This window comes from Corvus brachyrhynchos, unplaced genomic scaffold (assembly GCF_000691975.1).
Source record: "Corvus brachyrhynchos isolate BGI_N302 unplaced genomic scaffold, ASM69197v1 scaffold10, whole genome shotgun sequence".
NCBI lineage: Eukaryota > Metazoa > Chordata > Aves > Passeriformes > Corvidae > Corvus > Corvus brachyrhynchos.
This window is the reverse complement of record NW_008236180.1, coordinates 10,532,997-10,557,983: the sequence shown is the minus strand read 5'-3', so window position 1 is coordinate 10,557,983 and position 24,987 is coordinate 10,532,997. Positions and strand designations below refer to the sequence as shown.

Here is a 24,987-nt window from a genome sequence, read left to right as displayed (position 1 = left end):
ACAGAAAGATTCCTGTTCTCCCTAGAATTCTAGTTAAACTATGTGTGCTTTATCTAGAAAATTTTAAAGGAATTTGGCTTGAGTAGGTTAATAAAGGGGAAGGAAAGGAAGAGAATTGTCATGGTATGTGGGACGTAATACGTGGACAGATAATATGTGGGACAGAATCGCTTTCAGGTAATTGAAGTCCTGTGGTAAAAATGGTGCATATTATGAAGACCATATCATCGGCACATACTGCATCGAAATTAAGAATGTTTGTAACAGTTGATAGATACAAATGACAAAATAACTGCATTAAAAATATCAGTGCTTTGATTTAAACAACATAAATAACATCAATGAATATTTTTGAGTGACTTCTCAGAAATTACTTTCAATGAGAACTGCTGAAGAAAACTGATAATTTTTTACGTTTCTGCCTCTCTCATGTTTTTCCTTTTAATCCTCTTCCTAAACAAAAATACTAAATAAAAAATTCTCTGTGTGTTTCATTAGAGGAAACAATTGATGGAGGAAAGGAAATGGTTCAAGGCATCTTGGAAGACGTGGTGGAGTCAGCTGTGAAAGGTAGTAAAGCCTTCTAAAGTAAAATAGTTGCATTTGTATTGCTTATAGAAGCATGGAAGTTATTTTTGTTACTAAGCATCTTGACAAGAACACCTACTGAGGCAGCAAGAACAGGTTTTGATTGTATCACAATATTCTTTTGCTGATAGCTGAGAAACTTTCTAGTTTACCAGTGCTACTTCTGTCCCACTCGGTGGTAGAGCTTCACAAAGTCATGGGATAGAAAACTCTTAATGCATGATTTTCATAATTTTTCCTTTTTCCCCTTTAGTGGCTGAAGAAAAGCAGGTAACAGAACCAGTCAAGGCTCTGCCTGCATTGGAGACTGCAGATACTCTTCTTTCTGGCTCTAGCAATGAAAATGTACAAACAAACGGGATTCCAGATGATGGGCAGTCTGTTTCCTCCACTGATAATCTGGTAAATAACTGCACCAGATGCCAATATACATCTACGAGAGAAGAAATGTTTTTATTGTGCCAACTAATAGAGTGGGATTTGGCAGAAGAAAGGGACAGAAACCCTAATGTGTGTGTCCCACTCCAGTTCAAAAAGGAAGCAGCGGCTGGAATTTTAGCATATTTTGAAAATACCCATCCTAAAATTGATTATATTGTATTTTAATACAGAGTGGGGACAGAGATAAAGGGTCAGTCAACATGAGTGAAAAGATCCTGTTTAGGTTTAGTTTAAACTTTGCCAAATGTACTATTTTCTTCAAACTGTAGCTGACTCTCAGAGGAGCTGTGGAATCTCCTAATTGCTCTGTTTCTCTTTCTCATGGAGGATCTGTGTTGTGTTTTTTACTCTCAAGGAAACAGATGTATCTGGACATCAAGGTGCTGCCAGATTTTCCCATGTTCTGCAAAAGGATGCCTTCCTTGTGTTCAGGTCATTGTGCAAGCTCTCCATGAAACCGCTCGGGGATGGACCACCAGATCCCAAGTAATGAGCTGTACTTATTATTCTGTCCTCTCCAGGTAGCTTTTGGAGACAATTAAGTAGCTGCTGTATAGTAAAGCAGATGTTCAAAATCCACTTGTCAGGCCCTTGGTTTAGTTAACTTGATGAATCTAGGATTGAAAATAGCTTCAAATTATTAAAAATTTAATACCTGAGATTTTTGGTTTTTGCATAATAGACTTAATCTTACCAGTTGGAGTGGCTTTGACTATAGTATTTGTGAAGCTTTTGATGGGAGAGTGGGGAATTGCTTAAGAAGCACTGAGCTGCATCTATTAGGCTAGTCTAAGATGTTAATATTACTGAAAATTTTTTCAAATTTGAGTGGTAGATGTTAAAAAAACACTTGGCTGATTTCCACCGCTCTTTCCCCCTGCATTCAAATGAATTAAAATAGCAGTCATTTCTTCTTGATGTGGAAGAAATGCTAGAGTGCTAATGTTGAATACAAGTATATACTAAGAAAATACAAAAATACATTTAATGTTGAATTTTTTCTAGATCCCATGAATTGCGTTCCAAGGTTGTGTCTCTCCAGCTGCTTCTGTCAGTGCTGCAGAATGCTGGTCTGGTTTTCAGGACACATGAAATGTTCATCAATGCAATCAAGCAATATCTTTGTGTAGCATTATCTAAAAATGGAGTCTCTTCTGTTCCTGATGTGTTTGAGCTCTCTCTTGCCATCTTCCTCACACTGCTTTCAAATTTTAAGACCCATTTAAAAATGCAGATTGAGGTGAGAAACTTTTAATCTATAAAATTGCATATGCTCTAGTTCTCAAAATATTGTAATGGTGAAAAGACAGCTGGAATTTACATTTTAACGTCTTCATTTTGTTTGCTTACTAAACTAGTATATTACTACTGTATCCAAATTCTAATATGTATGAAATGTTACTCTTCAAGAGAAATTACTGAACAGAAATGAGTCTGTACATTTGACGTGGTTCTATAATAAGTTTCAGATCATCAAGTCCTTAACCTTATTTATTTTGCAGGTGTTCTTCAAAGAGATCTTCCTGAATATTCTAGAGACTTCTTCAAGTTCCTTTGAACACAAATGGATGGTGATTCAGACTTTAACTAGAATTTGTGCAGGTATTTCCACTGTGTAAAAGAATCACTTCTGGCAGCAGTTGAAAATTATTTTGAAAAGAAATGCCACATATGATGTTTAAGTATGAAAATTTGAATTTGATCCTAGAATGCTTGGGTGAAATGTCTGGATTCATCTGCAGTGCCTGCTCCAACTTGGCTGGTCCCTTTAAAAAATTCTATTGCACAGAATCCTAATGCTTTCATTTGCTTTTATTTTCCAGATGCCCAATGTGTAGTGGATATTTATGTTAATTATGATTGTGATTTAAATGCTGCTAATATATTTGAACGTCTTGTAAATGATTTGTCCAAAATCGCACAGGGACGAAGTGGGCATGAGTTGGGAATGACACCTTTACAGGTAAGGAAAACAGCTTTGAAGATAAGGTACTATTGTTTCATAAACAGTGTTATCTCTGCATCATTACTGATACTTCCAGTGGTTCAGGTTGTCTGTTACTTACTTTTTATTAGTTCGCAAATTTGCAATTGGATGCTGAAGCAGTGCCATTAATTTACTTGGTGATTTTGCTGCCTGCTTGCACTGTGAGACCAGGCTGGTTCTGGTCTCTTTAGCTGGACTGCCATGGGAGCGAGAACCAAATGAGCCTTTCTTGGCCTCATTTAAATGACTTTGCTTCTGGAGCTTATGAACCAGTGGTACCTTCTGTGGGGTTTGCTTTGCACAGACTTTGTGCCATATCTCCACCATAAGCATTTTATTTTTAAGATTATACTTTCCAAGTCCTTAGAGGGAGACTGGTGTAGAGACTGTTTGCAGCACTGTTTGTTGGTTTTCTTTTTTTTATTTTATTATTATTTTTCTTCATGTTTTAGGAACTAAGCCTGAGGAAAAAAGGACTTGAATGTTTGGTTTCTATTTTAAAATGTATGGTAGAATGGAGCAAAGACCTTTATGTGAACCCCAATCATCAGACTAGCTTGGGTAAGATTGTTTCTGTATGGAGAGACTAATTTGTTTAATCAGTTCATTCTTGTGTTTGTTCAGTGTTTAGAATCTATTCAGAAATGTGGATGCCAGATTTGTACCTAACAATTTGTTTATATAAGTGAGGTATTTTACAGACAGTTGTTAGTGTGTTGCAGTAACCGATTGTCCAAGCGTCCGGTTTGAATAACCGGGTTCTGTTGCTGAGCTTCAGCCAGGCCCTTGTTTATGCTATAAAAGCTCACATAGAACAATACATGTGACCAGTCTTGGCGTTACTGAGTTGAAGTGCTAGAATTTCTCCATAGGGGCTGCTGCTTTTCTGCCTTTTGTTGGATTATTTTAGAATTGCACCAGTAGAGCATCTTCATGTAGTGTAGCGCAGACTGACAAAGAATATATGTGGTAAAATAAGAATATTGACTCCTAGATTTCTCCTTAAAAGTTCTGTAACTAAAAGCTCTTGACTGAACAAGGTTAACTTAAATCTCACCTTGTTTGTAAATAGGTTCATATAAACCATCTGAACAGGAAATGGCTGAAGGTAAATGCCTAGAGACTGGAGGGAGACGGAGTAGTGTCAGTTCCTTGGACTCCACTGTATCATCAGGAGTTGGAAGTGTTGGTACCCAGACTGCTGTCCCAGATGATCCAGAGCAATTTGAAGTCATCAAGCAACAAAAGGAAATAATTGAACATGGGATAGAATTGTAAGCCCAGTATGACAGGAAAACTGAAGTTCATGAGTAATAAAATGTGTTGTTTCTTACAGTCTCACACAGTCACACCTGTAGGGACACTTACAAATTGATATTAATGCTGAAGACTCTTGCCTGCTGTTGTCAAAAGCCAATGCTGGAGGCCAAATTTAATAAAATCCTGGATGGAGTGAAAGGGATTTTCACAGCTGTCCTTTTGGTGGCTCAGCTGCACAAAAGTGTGTATGCCTAGAGAGAAATTGGTTTGAGGAGCACGGTTGTCTTGCAGCTCTTACATGATTTGTTGTCTTTTATTGAAATAGAGTTTGAAGAATTAGATCATTGTCCAGCTATGCTTTACTTCTTTTTAATTTGAAGGTCTTTGTGTCTGTAAATGCTAGAAGGTGGTCTTGAACAGCACCATTTTTAACATGTCATGTAAAGTCTCTAATTTTAAATGTTCAAAACGGTGAGTTTTGGAGTTTTCCAGCAATAACTTCTAAGGTTATCAGTAGCTCAATGTACCTTATGAGATGGAGCCTATGGTGTGATAGGTAATAGATTTGTTGCACATTCTTTAACTTTTTTTCTAACTAGAAAGGACATGGTGCTACAGCACAGAATCTTTGATTTATAAGGACTCTGTAAAACTCAAATATTATAGGATGTGATTTTTTAATTGTATGTCTCAATTTTCCCATGTTTTTGTCTGAATAGGTTTAATAAAAAACCAAAGAGAGGAATACAGTATCTACAGGAGCAGGGAATGCTTGGCACTACAGCAGAGGACCTGGCACAATTCTTGCACCAAGAGGAACGCCTCTGTTCTGTAAGATTACATGCAGCATAATTAATACACTTGCCCCACTACCTTTGGCCCTGTCCCTGGTATCTGTGTGCTCCCACTCTGTAGTTTGTATCTTAGAGAAACGAACAGGCAAGGCTTCTCATGGACACACCTAATGCCAAAGCTACCTACTGTATCCTTGCTGTCCCGGGCTTCTTAGTAAAGTACTGTGTTACAGTGAAGTGCTGGAGGGTTCCCCATCAGTGGAATGTGCATTTCATCTGTCCCTGGAGACTGGAGGGAGATGGAGTAGTGTCAGTTGCTGGCAGTACCTTGCCAGCAAAGGAGTAGCATGTGCTGCAGTGGCAAAGCATTCTCTGCTGCGTGTTCAACTGGGCACAGTTCAGCTTTCCTTGGCTCTGCAGTAATGCAGATCTTACCTTTGGCAGTGAGGGAAGCAGGAATATGCAGACTGAGGGGGGTATCTAGTACCCCTGTCCCTTGCCACCCCTCCATCAGCTGCTCTGCCCACTCAGCAGCACGTCAGCTTTACAGAGGTGACAGCTGCGCAACTCTTGGCCTAGAAACCTTCTTGCAAAGCTGGCACTTGGACTGCACAGTAATAACTGTCTCGTGTTTTTTAGACTCAAGTGGGGGAATTTCTTGGGGAAAGCAGCAAGTTTAACAAGGAAGTGATGTATGCCTATGTAGACCAACTTGATTTCTGTGGAAAAGACTTTGTCTCCGCTCTGCGTATATTTCTGGAAGGTTTTCGTCTGCCAGGTGAAGCCCAGAAGATTGATAGATTAATGGAGAAGTTTGCTGCTAGATATATTGAATGCAACCAACGGTAATTCAAACCCTTTGTATCAGATCAGTGGCCAAAGAGCACTCCCTGGCTGTACTGTTGTGGCCCTTAGGGGTGGAGGATAGATTAAGCTCATACCCGGCCAGGAACCTCTGCAGGCTCGTGTGAGGAGCAGATCTTGCTGCTGATATTGGATAAGACGTATACTGATGCTGGCATTTCCTTAAATCCCAAGGACTTGCTAGAAGGAATTACTGGAAGAGGGAAGCCCTAAGTAGGTTAAAATGCTACAGCTTATGCAGAGACAATTTTAGACAAATGTAGATTAGTCAAGTATAAAAAAGCAGTAATAAGCAGTAGAAATGGCTAGAATTCATGGCATAAACAGCTAATAGGATGTTACAATGCTTCTGCTTGCCTGTTAGATGTGGAACAAAATGTGTATATGCTATTTGATACCAAATAGGCAAAGTTGCTACTGTTCCTAATGCAATAACCTAAACTGAAGTTTAGCTACACGTCAAGCTTAATTAGCTTAATTAACAAAATCCAGTTGGTGTATCAGTGGGTTGGTTTTGTATCAATCTTTTTGAAACTCTGGGAGTGAAAAATAAGCTGTCCTTTAACTTTTTAAAGATCATACATTATTGTTCTCTGGGTAATCTTTAGGCAATGTACTTGAAAATCTCAGTCACCACTAGTTTTCAATATTGTAAAGATGATGCGCTTTTTACCCCCCTTTTTATTTGTGTTTTAAACTACTTGGGGTTTGATGCATTTCTAGCATCAAGCTAGCTTCAGGCTTTGTTGGCTCTTTGGTTGAATCCATAGCACTTATGGGTATTTTTCTTGCATATGGGACTAGAGCTAATGGACTGAGGAACTGGGAGTCTATAAACCTGTTTTGTTTTTTTCCTCCTTCAGGCAAACACTATTTGCTAGCGCTGACACTGCCTATGTTTTGGCATACTCCATTATAATGCTGACTACAGACTTGCACAGTCCACAGGTAGAAATTAAAAAAATCCAAACTTACAGAAGTTCAAATTTCCCTGGAAGTTGCATTCAAAATCTGATATCCAACTTATTCCTTCTTACAGGTAAAAAATAAAATGACAAAGGAGCAGTACATTAAAATGAATCGAGGAATCAATGACAGTAAAGACCTGCCAGAAGAGTATTTATCCACAATCTATGAAGAAATAGAAGGAAAGAAAATTGCGATGAAAGAGACAAAAGAATACGCAATTACAACCAAGTGTAGTAAACCAAGTAAGAAGGAACTAGAAACGGGAAAGACCACACTGCTCTTGAACTATTGCAGGAACTTTGGGATGGCACAGTGGTGTGCGGAGTCCTCGTGAGAATGCCTTGGGGCAATACATAGAGTACATTTAGAATGGTTGGTGGAGCTATGTGGAGGGAAACTGCCTCAGTTACAACTTAACACGGCTTTCTGTGGTGGGAACAGCTGTGTAGGTGCCTCTGGTACCACGGCAGAAACAAGAAGCGAGATCTGTTGGGGTTTTTAAACATGAGTGTGAGGGGAAAAGGCTGGAATAACTCAAGGGGGAACTTACTTTGCAATTAACTTTTTACGTGCTGACAATGGGTGAGGGCTTGATTTGGGCTGTTTTTTTGTCTTCCTCCATGGTTCAGTGGCTGGGAGGTGTCACAGTCCTTCTGATAGTGTTTGCAGAACAGAGAGATTAGAGAACTTGTTGTGATCTATAGTCACCTCATCCAGACCAAATGAAGACTTCTGTGTGTAGTATCCCCAGCTGTACCCTACTTTTACTGAGAATAGCTGGTACTAATTTAATTCAACTTAGTGAATTCTGAATCGTCAGCATAGTGGTTTTTCCAGTGTTTTCATGCTGTTTGCAGGTTTTCTCAAATCAAAATAGGAACAAAATTAATTTGCTTGAAAATTGAAGTTGCACCCTGTAGTATAAGGGTAAAGAAACACTAAGTTATCAATTTATTTATCATGGTGGTGAGGGCTTGTTTTGTTTTGGGGATGTGAGCCTAAGAAGATACAGGATTCTCCATCCACTTTTACAGGCAGAATGACTTAATAGGGTATGCCCCTCTGACTTTGAACAATTAGGTGATAGCAGATGTTACATAGTAAAGGACTGAATTAGTTATTTTGTACAGAATAACGTCTTAAACTTGGGTGTGGTTTTTAGTGCTGAACTTCCTTGCTTGCAACTTGGGGCAGCCTCCTGACTTCTAAGATTTTGCAAGATTTTTATCTTTTCAGTTGCAATACCTTTATTTGACATTTTGTGATGCTCAATGTGAAGACATGGAATATGCTCTTGTAAGAAAAGCAATCAATGCCTCTGTGTGGTGTTCCCCTTAGGTGTAGCCAATGAGAAGCAGCGGAGGTTGTTGTACAACTTGGAGATGGAACAAATGGCAAAGACAGCCAAAGCCCTCATGGAGGCAGTGAGCCATGCAAAGGCACCTTTCACCAGCGCCACTCACCTGGATCATGTCAGACCCATGTTCAAAGTGAGTGTCAGGTTCTCGCTGTGTCTTCATCACGAAGAGTTTTAAGCATGGGAAAAAAAGTGGAAAGTTACTCTTCAGAGTTTGCTAAATGCCACAGGTGGACTCTTTGGATATATTTGACTGCAGTGATCCAGTGTTTTGGGCTAAAGTTGTAAGAGACTTCTGAACTTAGTTTCTTCCTCTCTTTAGCTTGTCTGGACTCCACTGCTGGCAGCTTACAGTGTTGGTTTGCAGAACTGTGATGACACAGAAGTTGCATCCCTGTGTTTGGAAGGAATACGCTGTGCAATTAGGATAGCCTGTATCTTTGGAATGCAGGTTGGTGCCAGACTTAGCCTGGGACTCACTGACAGCCATGTGGGCTCTGGGAGGCAGGTGAAGAATTACAAACAGCTTATACATAGCAGATGAAGTGTCATCTGCTTTCTTGAAACGGTAAAAGGTGTTGATGTAATCAAGTGTTTCTTCAGCTCTGCTTTTCTTTTCCTTGGTGAATCTTCTATTAAGAATGTTTGCTAACTGGCATCCTACTCTCCTTTAGCTGGAAAATGCTCTAACAGTGCCAGCTATCCATAGAAGGAAAATTTGTAGGCAAGTTGCTTTCTCTGGTTCTTTGGGGACTTGATTTTGATGCTTGTTTCTCTGTCTCGTAGCTTGAACGAGATGCTTATGTACAGGCCCTTGCTCGTTTTTCCTTGTTGACTGCGAGTTCCAGCATTACAGAAATGAAACAGAAGAACATTGATACCATTAAGACACTCATTACAGTTGCTCACACAGATGGCAACTATCTTGGCAATTCTTGGCATGAGGTAAATCTTGATTAGTTTAAATAGTGAATGTGGTGTCATATTTTTTCTTCTACTATCAGCTCCCAGAACCCTCTTGAAAATGCGAAGGAAGTGCATTATATTGTTAAGTTTTTGTTTTGTTTTTTTGTTTGGTTGGTTGGTTTTTGGGTTTTTTTAATATATATATAAAAAAAATGCACTGCATTTTTTTTTTTAAGACCCTGTGGAAACTGTGTGACAATATTGTAATTCTTGTGGGTGCATTTGACATGGACTTTAAATGAAATAAGAAGTCTCATTTGGCTTCAGAAAATTCTGCATATGAACTATTGTATTCTTATTCATGGAAACAGAAATATTCTATTTCACAGGTCCAGACTTGTCTGTGCAATATTTGGCAACATTTACACCATAAACACATGAAAAATTAGGGCTAAAATAATCTGGTGGGGGATTGGTAAAGATAGGCTCTCAGGATCATATGTGTTTTCTTAAAGCCTATTTTCCAGGAGTAATTTTATCAGCTCTAAATCTGTGCTGCTGCTAAAAGGAGCATTTCTGCTGCCTTAAGTTCTCTGGCTCTAGTCTTGGGCTACGTGATTATGAGTCAAAAGGTGCTAGAGCTGACAGATGCCTCAGACCTGGCTCACAGCACACCCTCTTGAGTGCTTGTGCCAGCCAAAGGATGTGGCAGTGGGGGAGGAAGAAGGAAGAGAGTCAATTTTGTGCTATGGCAAGTACAGCATTGGCATTTAAACTGTCTAGGTTGGAACATCATTACTCAAAAGTGGTGATAGCTGCAACGTTTCAGTCTTTTTGTCTCTCTACGACAATGAAGTCTCTGGAAGATCAGCTCCAACTTGTTTATAGTCTTGAAAGTTGATGCTGTAAAAAGTAATAAAAAGGTTTCCTCTAGTAGTTAGAGATCCAGGTTAGATTTTTGAGCACTGTTTATTTTATTCTTGTATTGGAATGATTCATGGTGGCTGATAATATTGAATGAACCACTCAACTTCATTTTCAATTTTATTAGCAATGTTTTAGCTCCATCAAAGCTGTTGTCATGGTCAAAGTTGTTTTAATGGTTGGAGAACCTGGGAAGGTTATAAATATTAAATACAAATATATGTTAAGAATAAAAATATGGTGGTGTCCAGAAACACAATGTTTAATTTATTTTGGTTTTAGATCTTGAAATGTATTAGCCAGCTGGAACTGGCACAGCTCATAGGAACTGGTGTGAAAACTCGCTATTTGTCTGGTTCTGGGCGTGAGAGGGAAAGCAGCATTAAGGGCTATGCCTCTGCAGGAGAAGAGTTTATGAGCCTGGGATTAGGTAAGATTATTAATCCTGGATTTCACAAAGGTGCACATACAAGTGGAGTAAGGATGTTAAAGAATCCTCAATCTTATACTCAAATATATTTACATGCTTCCAGGGGAAGCTGTGTTGGATTAATGAAACTGTGTATTTCAATGTGTGTTTATAATTACCACATCTGTTCTAACTTTGGAATTTGGTTAAGCTATTTAATAACTATTCCAGATTTATTTGTTGGAATATGTTATTGTCAAAACTGTTTTGCCATACAAAGTCATGGTTTTGTTACAATTATTAATTAAAAGAAAAAAAGGGCCATTTACTTTTAGGAATTAATAGATGTTTTGACAACTGACAATTGGTTTTCCAAAGGAATTTCTTACCTCTGTATGTTGGGCTTGATGTTCCAGTTACTATTGTTTCTGCAGTATGTGCAAGAAACAAACCTTAGATTTTTGGCTGTAAATTAGAGGGACAAGGCAAGTTGACTTTTAAAACCACTAAGGAAATTAATTTTAAAAAACTCTGGAGTGGATGCTATACATGATGATTATGATGAATACAGAACTGTGCTGAATACAGAACTGATTAACTACTTGTAGCTGACTTAGAGTTCATATTTTAAAATAATATTTTATCAGTTCCAATTTTATTAACAATGTCATATTGTCTTAACAAACACGATGTTTAGCTGTGTAATAATCTGTCACAGATCTGGCAAAGGCACCATCTGCTCCATATAAATTACATGGTACCTAGAAGCAGTAGACGCTTCTTGTCTACTTGTTTGATGTTGCAGTTAATATAAAGTTGTTATTTCCTGATGGCAAATACTGGTTTTTAATGGCTTTTATTGCAGGGAACCTTGTTGGGAGTGGGGCTGACAAACGGCATATGGCAAACATTCAGGAGTCTGTGGGGGAGACCAGCTCACAGAGTGTGGTGGTAGCAGTAGACAGGTACTGAGAATGTAATCTCTGCACTCTTACCTAAATCGTCATCTTTGTCATCTGCCCTTCTGAAATGTCTAAAGACATGCTTCTATCCTAAATCACGTGTTGGAATGGGACTGCTTAGTAATTACTGATACAATTGTGCAAGTCTGCACAGTCATATATTCAGACTTGCAGTGTTTATTCTAACCATTAGTGTGTCTGTTACCACATCAAAGTCCAGAAGATTTGGGAATGTTCTGCACTTTATCAGTGTTCTATATGGACCACTATCAGTAGTCTGAACTTCTCTCAAGACTGAACAGCTGAAGGGGAAGAAGGGACAATGGTGCATCCACAGTCTTTCTTCTGTTTTGACAGCCACAGCTGACCATATTCTCAGAGCATTTAGAGATAAAAGGTGGCTGATAACCAGTAAAGTCTTGTAGCAAAGCTTTCTTACTGTCTGTTTATTGTCCCCATGAAATTTAACATGCTGTCACCCAACTGAGTGTTCCAGCATAACTTGGCTGGGTAAACTTGTGAGCCTGTGCCTGTTCCTGCAGTGGGGCAGGAGCACAGTAGACTGTGACTTGGTGCAGGAAAGAGGATGCTTAGACGAAGGAAAAATGCATGTACTGCTGCCAAGGAGCAGGAATACAAGAGGTGCAGAGTTCATAGCATGGAGGATTGTGAAGTACCTCCAGATGTGCTGACCTTTTGCTGCAGCACTAACTTGACTCTTGTGGATGCGCAGCTGAAACTCCAACTCCTGTATTTGTTCCGTAGGATATTCACAGGCTCCACGAGGCTGGATGGGAATGCCATAGGTACGTATGGTGGGTTACAGGGCCCCTGGCACTGGAGCATCCTGGCTCACAGCAGGCTTCTCCTGTGCAGTTGACTTTGTGCGCTGGCTGTGTGCTGTTTCCATGGATGAGCTGGCGTCCCCGCACCACCCGCGCATGTTCAGCCTGCAGAAGATAGTGGAGATATCCTATTACAACATGAACCGCATTAGGCTGCAGTGGTCGAGGATTTGGCATGTGATTGGAGATCACTTCAATAAGGTACTTCTTAAAATCAAGTTACACTATATGCATGAGTAGCAGAACTTCTTTAATCAAGCTTTCCCTTCTGTGTTGATAGTGGCTTAAGCTCTGATATTGAAAAAAATTCCATTCAAAGCACCTAAAAGAAGCACCTATTTAAAAATCTGAAGTTACAATAGAAATGTTTACGGGAATGATCTTTAATCATATAATCTTCATTATATGATTTAGTATTTTTGTAATTTTTCTTTGTCTTTTCCTTCTGATAAAATGCCAAGTTAGTTTGCCTCTGAAATGTACACAGGTGATCCTGGAACAACCATTGTTTTCCTTAGGAAATTGAACCATGTTAGGATGGGATTTTTTTAACCAAAGATTTCATTTATTGTATTGTATTTTAATTTAAATTTTAGCATCTAGCTGGCTATTATAGTGCTGCATTGATGCATTCAAAATCCATGGGTCTGTTTCGATGGACAAAATGACAGAAAGCCCCCTTCAACAGGAACCCCTTCTTTCCCGAGTATCTGAGCACTAGAATGTGCTAGCAGTGTTTAGTGGGCTGACATGGAACCTGAATTATGAATTTATTACTCACATAAATGACACTTTGGCTGATAAATGTTTGAAAATATGCTTTTTTTCTAGGTTGGGTGTAACCCTAATGAAGATGTTGCCATCTTTGCTGTAGACTCATTAAGGCAACTGTCAATGAAATTTCTTGAGAAGGGAGAGTTAGCCAACTTTCGCTTCCAGAAGGACTTCCTAAGGCCTTTTGAGCATATTATGAAGAAAAACAGGTGTGAGGCACTGCAATTTCTGCTTTAGCTTGCTTTAGTCCCACTTAAGGATGTCACCTGCCATGGGTTTGATGGTCATGTACAGGGAAGTGGGGCAGTTACTTTGTGCCAGTGTAAAGTAGTCTTGCTTTCCTTTCTCCTTTTTTTTTTAAGATCACCGACTATTCGAGACATGGTGATCCGCTGTATTGCTCAGATGGTGAACTCTCAAGCTGGTAACATTCGTTCAGGCTGGAAAAATATCTTTGCGGTCTTTCATCAAGCAGCGTCAGACCACGATGGGAATATCGTAGAGCTGGCCTTTCAGACTACAGCACACATAGTTAGTAAGTAGTGCTTGACAGATGCACGCACCCAAATTCGCTTTGCTGCTGTGAGTCTGCCTTAAAAGGCTCATCTGAATAAGGCTTTTGTATTTGCAGGCAAATAAACACACAACCTTGCAGCCAGACTGTTTAAACTCTGCAGCTGTGTCATACCCATTAAGTCTCCTGAATACTATGGACAGGACAAACTAGATATAGCTATTCTGCTGTAGAACTTTGGAATGCAGTTGGTGAGGCAGGACAGGGAAGAATGCAAGAGAAAGCAAAGAACCATATTTAATGTAGAAGATCTGGTCCTTTCATGTTTGTCTATTCCATAGCAGTATACCATGGGTGGCATGCCTAGATTGATGCAGTTTATCTATGGATTTTAATATCAGTAAATTTTAAGAAGTGTATTTGTTTGTTCTTCACAGCAAATATTTTTCAGCAGCATTTTCCAGCAGCAATTGACTCATTTCAGGATGCAGTAAAATGCCTCTCTGAGTTTGCCTGTAATGTTGCCTTCCCGGACACCAGCATGGAAGCCATCAGGCTTATTCGTTACTGTGCAAAATATGTCTCAGAAAGACCACAGGTATATTTGAATTTTTACCCTGTTGCATTTTCACACTCTCTTCTACTGTTAAATGGACTTTAATCTACTAAGAAAGAGCTTTCAGACTCAAACTTCAATTGCAAGTGTTTGTATTCAAAGCTTATTTGGATTTAGGAGAAATTTTGGTATTATATAAGCAGTAAACTAGGGCTAGTTAAATAATGTTAAGTCGTGTAAGTCCAAATGGGAAATAACTGAATTAAATAGTCCTTGTTTGTTTTTTTGGTTTTGTGGTGTTAAGATGACTTGGAAAGCAGTACTTCCTGTTCTGTCACCCTAATTATCTCTAGTTCAGTTGGTTACAAACATGCGTATTCTTCTACATCAGTCTGTTGTGTGAATACTGAATGTAAGAATCACTGGCTGAGGAGAGCCTGGAGTTGCATTGCAGTTGCACGTCCCCACTGCATGCTGCATTCAGTGTACCAGAGATGTGTAGAACTGGTTTCTGCCAATTTTAGATTTCCTTGTAACGTGCATTGATATAACAGTTGTCTGTCACTGTTAAAGCTGATGGCTAAGAAGTCCAGACCTCAGCAACTTGTAAGGCCTTTAGCTGGACTGAATTAAAAAACAGATTGAAGTATTTATTGCCATATGTTATTTTCTAGTATTTTTGCAAATAGTTACATCTCAGAGCTATACTTACATTTTGCAGGATTGGAGTGTTACAGTAGGACTAAGCTAACTTTCCAAGTCTGTCTGTACCACTATTAGTATCTAAATTTGTCATATTTAAAGATTTTTAAGATAATTTTTTCTTTAAATCTTTTTTGCCTGCTGATCTTCAAGGTATTAAGAGAATACACAAGCGATGACATGAATGTGGCTCCTGGGGACAGAGTGTGGGTCAGAGGATGGTTTCCTATTTTGTTTGAACTTTCTTGTATCATCAATCGTTGCAAATTAGATGTTCGTACAAGGTAATCAAGGTTTTATTTTTTTGATTTTTTTAAAAATTGTAATTAATTTAGTGAAGATATCACAGTAACACATTTTAACATCTGTTCCTATACTTGTTTGGGTTTGTTTATAGAGGCTTAACAGTGATGTTTGAAATCATGAAGAGTTATGGGCATACCTTTGAAAAGCACTGGTGGCAAGACCTGTTTAGAATTGTGTTTCGGATTTTTGATAATATGAAACTCCCTGAGCAACAAACAGAGGTAAAACCAAAAAACCCCCAAGAAGTAAGCATTCTCTAGAGTTGTCTTTTCAAGAACTCGCACATCTGAGGCAGCAGTTTGTATTGACATCAGATATTGCCACCCCATACTGCCCTAGACTTAACTAAACACATTCTATATTCTGCCAAATTCTGTGGCATGAATGAAAATTGCCACAGTGTCCAGTGACCTCTGTGTGTGTGTGTTCTGTCTGATTATTTTCAAGGAGAATGTTCTCACTCTGTTGTGAACGTGTACAGTTTTCTGAGCAGTGTTCATGTGGCCAACTAAGTATTTCTGACAAGACATCTGCAGTCGTGAGGCTTTAATTCTGAGTTCTCTCCTCAGAGCTGTGTCTCTTGTTGACCAGCCATGTATAAGCGAACTGTTGTTCTTATGGATGAATCTCCATAGAACCAAAGACTTCATTTTCTCTCCCAGAAATCAGAGTGGATGACCACGACATGCAACCATGCACTTTATGCCATCTGTGACGTGTTCACGCAGTTCTATGAAGCTTTACACGAGATCCTTCTTCCCGACATACTTGCACAGTTACACTGGTGTGTAAAACAAGGTACCTTACTTATCTGTTTTTTTGATTAAATGTATTTTTAAATGTTCATTACTTAAGAAGGGGAAGGTTAACTGAATTTTGGAAGAATAAAAGTTCCCATTAGGACAGTATGTGTTGCAACAGATTGATGCAATATCTTGAGTATTTGAGCACCAATCTTTTTATTGAGTTAGGCAACTATTTTGTTGCTGTGTTCATAATGTACTCATGGTGTTACTGTGACACAGAAAAAGCTTTTGGAGGCTGGTGTCAATCTTCTGAATCTTCTGCCAACAACCTTTCTTCATTTGACTGCAGGGATACATTACCTCCTTTATTTACACATACAGATATGTGCATGCATTCTGATTTTTTCTTTTCTCTTTTTTTTCTCATTTTTATCTTTTTTTCTTATTTTCTCACACCTGCTTCGCCCCCTTCTCCCAGCCATCGTGTACTTCTAAATACAGCTTTCTAAAGAACGTGTTTTCCTTCTGGCTCCAGCTCTTACACCTGAAATCCTGCGTGTTACTGGCATGGAATGTCGGGGACGATCGTGCAGTAAATCATAAGTTTCCAATTGCTGCTTTTCCTTCCTTTTTCTCACTGTGTGCTTCCCTACTGCATCTGCCCTGTCTTTTATCTTCCCTGGTTGGATTTCCATCTCATGAAGGCTATTTTGAAACTCTTTTTTTTATTCAGTAGGTTCCTCAGCTTCATATTGTTGTAACATATTATATAGGTAGGCTTTGAGCCAAGACACTGTGCATTTCACAGTATTGTGAAAAATTGATAAAATTTTTAATGGAGCAGTAATAGGGAATGCTTAATTTTTGATTGATATTGTAGAAGTTGATAAATATGGAATGTTTCTTTCACAGATAATGAGCAGTTGGCACGATCAGGTACAAACTGCCTAGAAAACCTGGTAATACTCAATGGACAGAAATTCAGCCCTGAAGTCTGGGGCCAGACATGCAATTGTATGCTAGAAATCTTCAAAACAACTATTCCTCATGTGTAAGTTCATAAGTTTAATTCTTACATTGATACCAAATTCCAGAGCAACAATATTTACCTTTTTTGTTTTGTTCTGTTTTGTTTGGGTTTTTTTGTTTGTGTTGGTTTTTTTTGTTGTTTTTGTTTTATTTGGTTTTTTGTTTGTTTTTTTCCTTAACTCTGTGAAGCTTGCTGACATGGAAGCCTGTAGGAATGGAGGAAGATTCATCTGAAAAACACTTGGTAAGAGTTTACTCGGCAATAAACTGACTTGAAGGGTTTTGTGTGTTAGGTTAGCTTTTGAAAAATTCTGTTGTAGTCAATACATTTGACAAAAAAAAAAGACAGTAGATTGTATTTGGTGTTACTGTAAAAAATGATGTAAAGAATGGACGCAGGAAGCCTTTGAATGTAGGATTAGGGAAGTAATCTGAAAAGTGATAGCTGGTTGGGAGTTAGTGTTTTGGATTGCTGGAATTGCTCTGCACTCTCTTCTAGGATTTGGACCTAGATCACCAGTCTTTAAGCAGCATGGATAAAAATGCTTCTGAAAGAGGACAAAGCCAATATTCAAATCCAACAGATGAGAGCTGGAAGGGTGGTCCTTATACAAGTAAGGAAATCATACAAGCTTTTTCGATGCACCTTTATAGCCAATCTTAGTTCACTTCTGTAGTTCTTTACAGAAAGTTTTGAGGCAGTTAAACTTGGGATAAGTCTTTGCAATTTGTGTTTATGCCTTGCAGAGAGATTTTCTCTTTAGAAGATAATTCACAGCATTACTAAATATCAAATTGTTAATGGGAATGTCCTATTTTGCTAGCCTGTTGTAAGTGAATTGGCATGAATTGCTTCTGAAAATTGTGTTGCTCCATTTCATTAGACCAAAAACTATTTGCTGGCCTCCTGATCAAATGTGTGGTACAGCTGGAGTTGATACAGACCATTGATAATATAGTGTTCTATCCAGCAACAAGCAAGAAGGAAGATGCTGAGCACATGGCTGCAGCTCAGGTACCAATCAGGCTTACTTGTAATCTTGTTGTGACAGTAAAGTACAAACTATGCAATGCTCTGACGTGTTTACAGAATAGTGTCTTTTTCTGTCTCTCAGCACTACCCTGAATGTGTGTGTAAACTACTCTTAAGTTGTGATTTTTTTGTCTGCCTCCAGTGTTGCCTGGTGGTCTGCCTGTTGTAGTATTACATTAGCTATATTTTTATTATCAATAAAATAGATGATAATTGTTTTTATCATGAATACATACTCATCAAAAATGGTTTTTGTTTGTTTGGGGGAAAGCATTCTTTTCTGCTCATTAGACTGAGTGTCTTCATTTAGCCACATCTGAGGCTTTGCTCAGCCTCTGGATGTTTGCACAGGAAGTGTTGCAGAAGTTGGACTTCAGCAAGGTCAATGATCAAGATTTCACTCATTGCCAACCTTGGAGATGTCTGTGTCCCTGAAAGTTCTGATTCTGGGCAGTAGTGCACAGTACCTCTGGCTTGGCTTTAATAAAGCCCTAAGCTGGAAGTTCTGGCTCGTGCATTCAGGTAGTATTTTGGAGATGGTATAGTTAAATTCCTAGTGAAATTAGCTAAAAATATTGACCAATTTAATTAAATTTGACATGAGCCAAAGATGGATTTCTACACTAGGCAGCATTTAAACCTGCACTGCTTTTGTCGTTCATTTTGATGTTTTTCAGAATTCAACAGACCTACCCAGTCAGCTTCTAGAGAAGAGGAAATGTTCTGTACTGTATTGCTATGACTGCAATGTCTCAATAAGGGAGTTCTTCCCTTGCTCTTGAGTCTTATTTTCTTATCAGTAAATAGGATAGATGATAACCTCTCTCTTCTTAAGTATCCTACTGAGAAGAGTACCACTCTGCTGTGTTGTACTGCACTAATACTGCATTGCACCTATAAATTGGAATTAGGAGTTACTAGAGTTTGTGGCATGTGCTCTCTCTCTCTCTGTCCCTCTCCCCCTGTTCTTTAGCGAGACACGCTGGATGCAGACATCCACATTGACACAGAAGACCAAGGAATGTATAAATACATGTCTTCACATCACCTCTTTAAGTTACTGGATTGTCTGCAAGAGTCTCATTCATTTTCAAAAGCCTTTAATTCAAATTATGAGCAGCGAACTGTGTTATGGAGAGCAGGTAAGGCTTTTATTTTTATTTGATAAAAATGCTGAAATACACTTCTAGCTTTAAGTAACAAGATACAACAGTATGCCATCGCAGTCACCTCTAGAGTTTATTAGACAGTCACATGCTTTTATTGTTTGTCTCCTTCCTGATGACTTGAATAATTCTGTTTGCTAAATTATCTGCTTTTTTTTATTAAAGTAGAGCTACACTGCTGGTACTGCTGTAGCTAAGTATCTTTATAAATAAATCAGAACTCAATCAAAATCAAGGAGGAGGAAATACTGTCTGGACAAGAAATCACTATTGGTCACTAGTGCAGGTATTGTTGATAAAATTTATTTTTGGCTAATAACACCAACTGTGGATGTTCCCTCTCTTTCTGTGTGGGACTGATTTCTAGGGTTCAAGGGTAAATCAAAACCCAATCTCTTAAAACAAGAGACCAGCAGCCTGGCATGCTGCCTGAGGATCCTGTTCCGGATGTACGTGGACGAGAGCCGGCGGGAGGCCTGGGACGCTGTGCAGCGGCGGCTGCTCAGGTAGGACAGCCCTGCTCAGGACGGGAATGGGCAGAGAGGGGTGTGGCCACTCTTTATTAAAAGTTCACTTAGCAGTAAGGAAGCAATCTGTCTAGAATAGACAAAGCATCTTCTTGCCTGACATAGGCTTTTCTCTATGGAAGTGGTGATGTCTGAATAGTTTTCCCATCTGAGTACATAGTGATAGAGGTATGATAGGATACACTAATAGAAAAAGAGTGCAGTATAAGCTGCTGTATACCTGGAATTTAAACAAATGTAGAAAATAATTCTAAATAAATATCAAAAGGTATTTGGGTGAGTTGGTACATAGAAGTTGAAAGTACCAGTCTCTTATCAAATGTGAAGATCTCCCAACTTGTTCTTGGTACTAATACAGGGGATTCTGATCTACCAGCATGTACAGACATGTTAATCTGCTCAGTCCTTCTTTAATTAAGAGTGTCCTTAAAATAGCCATAGTAAATGCTACAGTTTGTACCTTGTGTTGACAATCTGCAGCAAGGACCAAAAATTTATTAGTACAAAACAGTCCAAATTTGGAGGGAGAGCTCTCTCATGGTGCTGTTGCCTAAGCTGTCCCAATGTCAGGTCAGGAAATAATATTTGCAGGTTAAAAGTGACAGCACTTCAATTACAAAATATTTATCAGGCAAATTAGACTTTTTCTTCTCTGTCACCAACATGAAAAGTATTTCAGTTCAGTTATCTGGAACAATTCCTGAACCAGAAAAAGCAAATTTGTGTAGTTAAAGTTGTTGCATGTGATTGAAAACTTTCCCATGGAAGTGCATCTTGTTTGAAAACAAAGTACACTGAGAGGACAAATAGAGCATGTAATCAAAAACTTTGTAAGGGTTTTCTTTATGGTTTGTGTGAACTGTGCCATCTCTCCAGTGTGTGCAGTGAAGCCCTGGCGTATTTTATTACTGTCAACTCAGAAAGCCACAGAGAAGCCTGGACCAACCTCCTGCTGTTGCTTTTAACAAAAACACTAAAAATCAGTGATGATAAGGTAAGAAGAGGCTGGAAGTCGTATCTGCATTTGAGTATGTTTTTCATTCCTTCTTCAGTCTGAGTTCAGTCTTCATTTCCATCCAGATTGGAGGTGGGACGTTCCTCATAGTGAGTGCTCTCTTCGCAATACAGCAGTGGCAGCTCCACTGTCTGCAGGCATTCTGCATTGTGGAAATGGGGCTGCATCCATCCAATTCCCAGTTGTGTGGGAATGTGAATAGAATTACTGAACAGCTTTCATATAAAAGCACAATGAGTGTGCAGTAAAGGATACGCTTATGCTGTATTACAGCTGCACAGGAATGTTGAGGGTGAATTTCACCACTGTAAAATTGGAATTCCAGTTCCTTGACAGTGATGGCACGAATAATTCTCAGGATCTTGGCCCTTTTGAGGAAAAGGGAATGCAAATATTCACGTTGCTACAAAAAGACCCCGATACCACCTCTAGTCTGAGGACTCACAAAAACCTGACTCTGCTTGGGGAGTAACACCAAAGGCTGGCCCCGTGTGCGCTGCTGTCGCAAACAACACGGAGCTTGGTGCCCTTGGGCCGTTGGGAGGGCTTGGGTGAGACCTGGTGTTTTAACAAGTTGGTGTAGCCATGAATGTGTCAAAACTTTGCATTTTCCTCTAGCAATAGAGAATGACGTTCTGTTTTTGTATCTTGGTTAGTTCAGGGCACACGCTTCCACGTATTACCCGTACCTGTGTGAGATCATGCAGTTCGACCTGATCCCCGAGCTGCGGGCGGTGCTGCGCAAGTTCTTCCTGCGCATAGGGGTGGTGTTCAACATCTGCATCACGGACGAGCAGGCACGGACAACTGGGATAAACCTGCCTTCCTGGTAGCTCTAAGTGAGGCTGTTACACCAGCCCGTACATAAAGCTGTGTCCAGAGATGGGTTGAAGTGGATGGGAGAAAAATGGGACCCTGATGTATCACCACAGGAGCAAGTTATTCTTACCACAATGGCATTTGGGAATGAGGAAAATAATCCTGTTCTGTCCATCCTACAAAAGTGTCAGCAGTTTTATTTAAATTATTGCTTACAGAGTCAATACAGTAGGTGTGCAGTCTCTTTGTTTCAATGCTAATCATTTGTATGATCCAGTATGTCTCTTCTAGTCTTTTATCCACTGCTCAGTCTTGCATCCCAGGTAGAGCTGATAAATCAGCTGGATCTCTCAACAGAAGTTATGCCCCTTGGAAAAAATGACTGTATTTGTGTAGCCTTGTGATGTTGGCACGTGTTCATAATAAACTCGACTGCGGTGGCCAGTGACCACCCGAGATCCCTCTGGGTTTTCCTTTGTATCCAGGACCAGGCCAGGCAGGGCACCAGGCTGTTGAAATGGACAGCCTGTAGGATATTTGGAGGTGGTTTTCCTCCTGTTTAGCAAATGACTTAAAAAAAAATTTAGTATCAGTACTGCATCTTCTGAGACTTATTTTTAGTTTTATGGAAGATTTTACATCAGGAGCATCAATAGTATCTACTCCTTTAGTTTATTAGGCTTGAGTTAAAGGCATTTAAAAAAAAGAAAAGGCTTTCCTTTTCCTTTCATACATTGGCAGATCATGGACAGAGCATACACAGGAACATCAAAAACGGCTCAGAACAAATAAACCCACCTTTTTGACCCTTGAATATAACGTATTTAGCAGTAATTGTGACTGCTTAGCAAAAAGTCCTGTCCTTAACACAAGTTTGTCTCCTTTTACTGCAGATTTGCAAGTTCTGATTTGTCATTTTGTGCAAATGATTTTTGTTCTCAACTCTTAGTTCCTAGTGGCATCTTAAAAAAACCCAAATTTCAAAAAAACTGCTCTAGCAAAATGAAACAAGTTCATCCCTGTGCTCTAAGTGACCAACACAATTCTGTGCTTTGAAGGTTATCTGTGAAGCAAAATGTGACATGACACCACAGCTTTGCTTGCCCAAGAGTTTTTTTTTTTCTTTCTTTCTTTCCTTGAAATGTATTGGGTTTCTGTGACAATGTTTCCATGACAGAATATTGTCTTGACCTTTGAAATAATTTTAAATTTCAAGTTTCAAGACTTCTCTAAACCAGGAAAGTGTGGCAGGATGGGAGGAGAGGCTCCACTTCCTAAAATAATGCAAAGTGTTGTATTAACTACTGTGCTATCCAGAATAGCAAACTTAAAATATTAACAATATTTAAAGAAAAAAACAAACCGACAAACAGCAACAACAACCTACCTACTTGAATGGAACTAAGTGTATAACATTATTTTGTTTTTTGAGTTGAGTTTCCTGGTAGGATGGCCTCAGGTGAGGTTTTCTTGGGATACGCTGCTCTGAGCTGCTGGGAATGTGCTGTCTTTGGGGTTTGTTGTTGTTTTTGTTTGTTTGTTTGGTTTTTTGTGATCTATTTCCAAAGGGTTTTTATGGTGCTCCTCAGTACATCAGCTTGTCCTATGTAAGCATTGTTTGGGAAAGGTTTTGCAGTCAGTAGTAGTCACATGGCTTTCACAATTTATTTTTACTTTTTATTTTTAACCAAAGAAAAGTAAGTGGTGGTTGTGGCTCTTTGACTTTTAAATGCCCATTAGGTTAAATCTATACACTGCTATTTAGTAGAAGGGAATATATGGCTATATATGACAATAGGAGAAGAGTGAAAAATAAGCAATGCTGATACTTAAATTGCTGCATTTGAAATATCCTTTTGTGTTGCATCTCGTGTAGCTGCTCATTCCCTGGGACTGTCATTGCATTGGGTACTGCAGAAAATGAAGTATTTATTTTAATTCTATTTAAATCTGTAAGAATATGCTATTCCTTTTTTTCTGGTTGTAGGTAGTCCTAAGAAAAATATTGGAACTGTAATTTTTCAGATTTGGAATGTGTTATTGCCTCATGGAATGTGTTCCCTCCTGTCCCATCAGACACACCTGGTCCAGCTGCATGTTCCTCTGTGTGTCACAGGTTTGAAAGCCCTAGTCATGTCTTGAAACAAGTCTCAATTTTGAGATCTTATATGACTTCACAGTTGCTTCATGGGCTTTCTTTACTGTAAGGGGCAGCATTTGTACTCTCTCTGCACATGGGATGTTTAATCCATGCTTCCCTTCAGCCTTTGGTCTGAGACTGTTCTTTTCCTTAAGAAAAGCTTTTGTTGTAATTACACCAGTTACAAACTGCTGAAGTTGGGTATGTGATATCCAACCATCCCAGAGCCTGCAGTGCATGAAGGAGAAGGAACTGGAATGCAATTGCATTGTCAGAGCCTTAATCCTATCCTGTTTCTGCAGGTGATTGTCTCCATTAGAGCAATAATCAGGGTCTGTTCAGGTTACGTCCACAGCACTTGTTGGTTTTCCTCAGAGAGTCAGAAAGGGCAGAACCCACAGCCCTCCCAGTGAAGCTCAGCCCTCCTCGAGTGGACCCAGCTTGTTCCTTCTCCCCCCCTCCACTGACACCGGCTGTTACTGGCTCCGCTGGAACCGGGAGCGCAGCCGGGCTCGCTGTCTGGAGAGCAGGACTGTGCAATACAGGCACTGAGAGAAAGTCACCTCTTGGACGTGTTTGTGCAATAGATGAATCTGCAACTCATCCACCTGTAATGGCATAAATAATGGAGACTCCGTGGGGTTTGCTGTTACGTGTCATTTCAGACCTCCCGAGGGAAGGAAGGGGGAAGAGGATGCTAACGAGGAAAACCCTAAACCCTCCCTTTCGTGGTGATTAAAAACTCCCTTCACGTTGCTTCTGTTGTGTCTTACAGTCCAGGAAAAGGCTGTTTTTAAAGCAGTTTGTTATCCATGTCTGGTATCTCACTTTCCAAACTGTCAACAGCACAATCTAAACCATGTCCACTGCTACAACAGCCAACCCCCAGATTTTAGCTCAATCTTACTATTCAGGACAAAGATTAAAAATAGTAACTCTGTCAACAGTACATTTCCCTTTAATCTGTAAGTTCAGTTTGTTCAGCACCTTTGTTTAAAATGTATGTTTTCACATATTTAAAATGCCTGAGTTTTAATACCTCCGTATTAAGTGCATTTACCATCAATAATTTAAAGACCATTCCTTGCCAATGGATGTATAGAGTTCTGAGAGAATACCAAAATTATATAATATGAAAAACTATGTAAAGTTTTCTACATGAAAATACGATGTATAATAGTTATAATATTCCATACTTTAATCAAGTGATAAATCAATAAAGTTTTACGAAGTGTTGCGTCTTTGCTCCGGTAGTTCCTTAAGCTCAAAGGCTGCGGCGCCACTCGGGCTTCTCCGCGGGGTCGGGGGCGTCTGGTTCGTGTTTTATACCCCCGCACGCTCCCGCCTCGCTCCT

The 24,987-nt window shown here is 39.3% G+C and overlaps 2 protein-coding genes across 2 annotated transcripts in view; both read left to right on the top strand.

The window, feature by feature from the left end:
- The window catches only part of LOC108447081 (brefeldin A-inhibited guanine nucleotide-exchange protein 2-like), a gene marked incomplete at its 5' end in the record, with an annotated part of 10,324 nt that extends 10,287 nt beyond the window's left edge, over positions 1-37 (top strand). Inside the window, one exon of the mRNA XM_017736015.1 lies at positions 26-37. Coding sequence (XP_017591504.1) covers positions 26-37 — 12 coding nt within the window. The remainder of the gene's footprint in view (positions 1-25) is intronic.
- A 464-nt stretch (positions 38-501) lies between these two features.
- ARFGEF2 (ADP ribosylation factor guanine nucleotide exchange factor 2) lies at positions 502-24,874 on the top strand. The gene is made up of 33 exons (XM_017735289.1): positions 502-570; positions 842-990; positions 1,385-1,515; positions 2,035-2,269; positions 2,532-2,631; positions 2,853-2,992; positions 3,469-3,577; positions 4,089-4,290; positions 4,996-5,107; positions 5,710-5,915; positions 6,798-6,882; positions 6,974-7,145; positions 8,242-8,393; positions 8,583-8,711; positions 9,047-9,205; positions 10,373-10,520; positions 11,365-11,464; positions 12,227-12,267; positions 12,338-12,507; positions 13,138-13,289; positions 13,443-13,615; positions 14,032-14,192; positions 15,006-15,136; positions 15,250-15,379; positions 15,821-15,956; positions 16,817-16,955; positions 17,123-17,177; positions 17,433-17,547; positions 17,818-17,948; positions 18,940-19,108; positions 19,500-19,638; positions 20,536-20,653; positions 21,331-24,874. The coding sequence occupies exons 1-33, from the start codon at positions 525-527 to the stop codon at positions 21,505-21,507; spliced, it is 4,512 nt and encodes a 1,503-aa protein (XP_017590778.1). The 5' UTR covers positions 502-524; the 3' UTR covers positions 21,508-24,874.
- The last annotated feature ends 113 nt before the right edge of the window (positions 24,875-24,987 follow it).

Excerpts from the sequence above, each read along its gene's own strand:
- ARFGEF2 (XM_017735289.1), top strand. The coding sequence starts at position 525 with ATGGTTCAAGGCATCTTGGAAGACGTGGTGGAGTCAGCTGTGAAAG. Across the intron at positions 16,956-17,122 it reads AAAACAACTATTCCTCATGT|CTTGCTGACATGGAAGCCTG; the intron begins GTAAGTTCATAA and ends AACTCTGTGAAG. Across the intron at positions 19,109-19,499 it reads AACTGTGTTATGGAGAGCAG|GGTTCAAGGGTAAATCAAAA; the intron begins GTAAGGCTTTTA and ends ACTGATTTCTAG.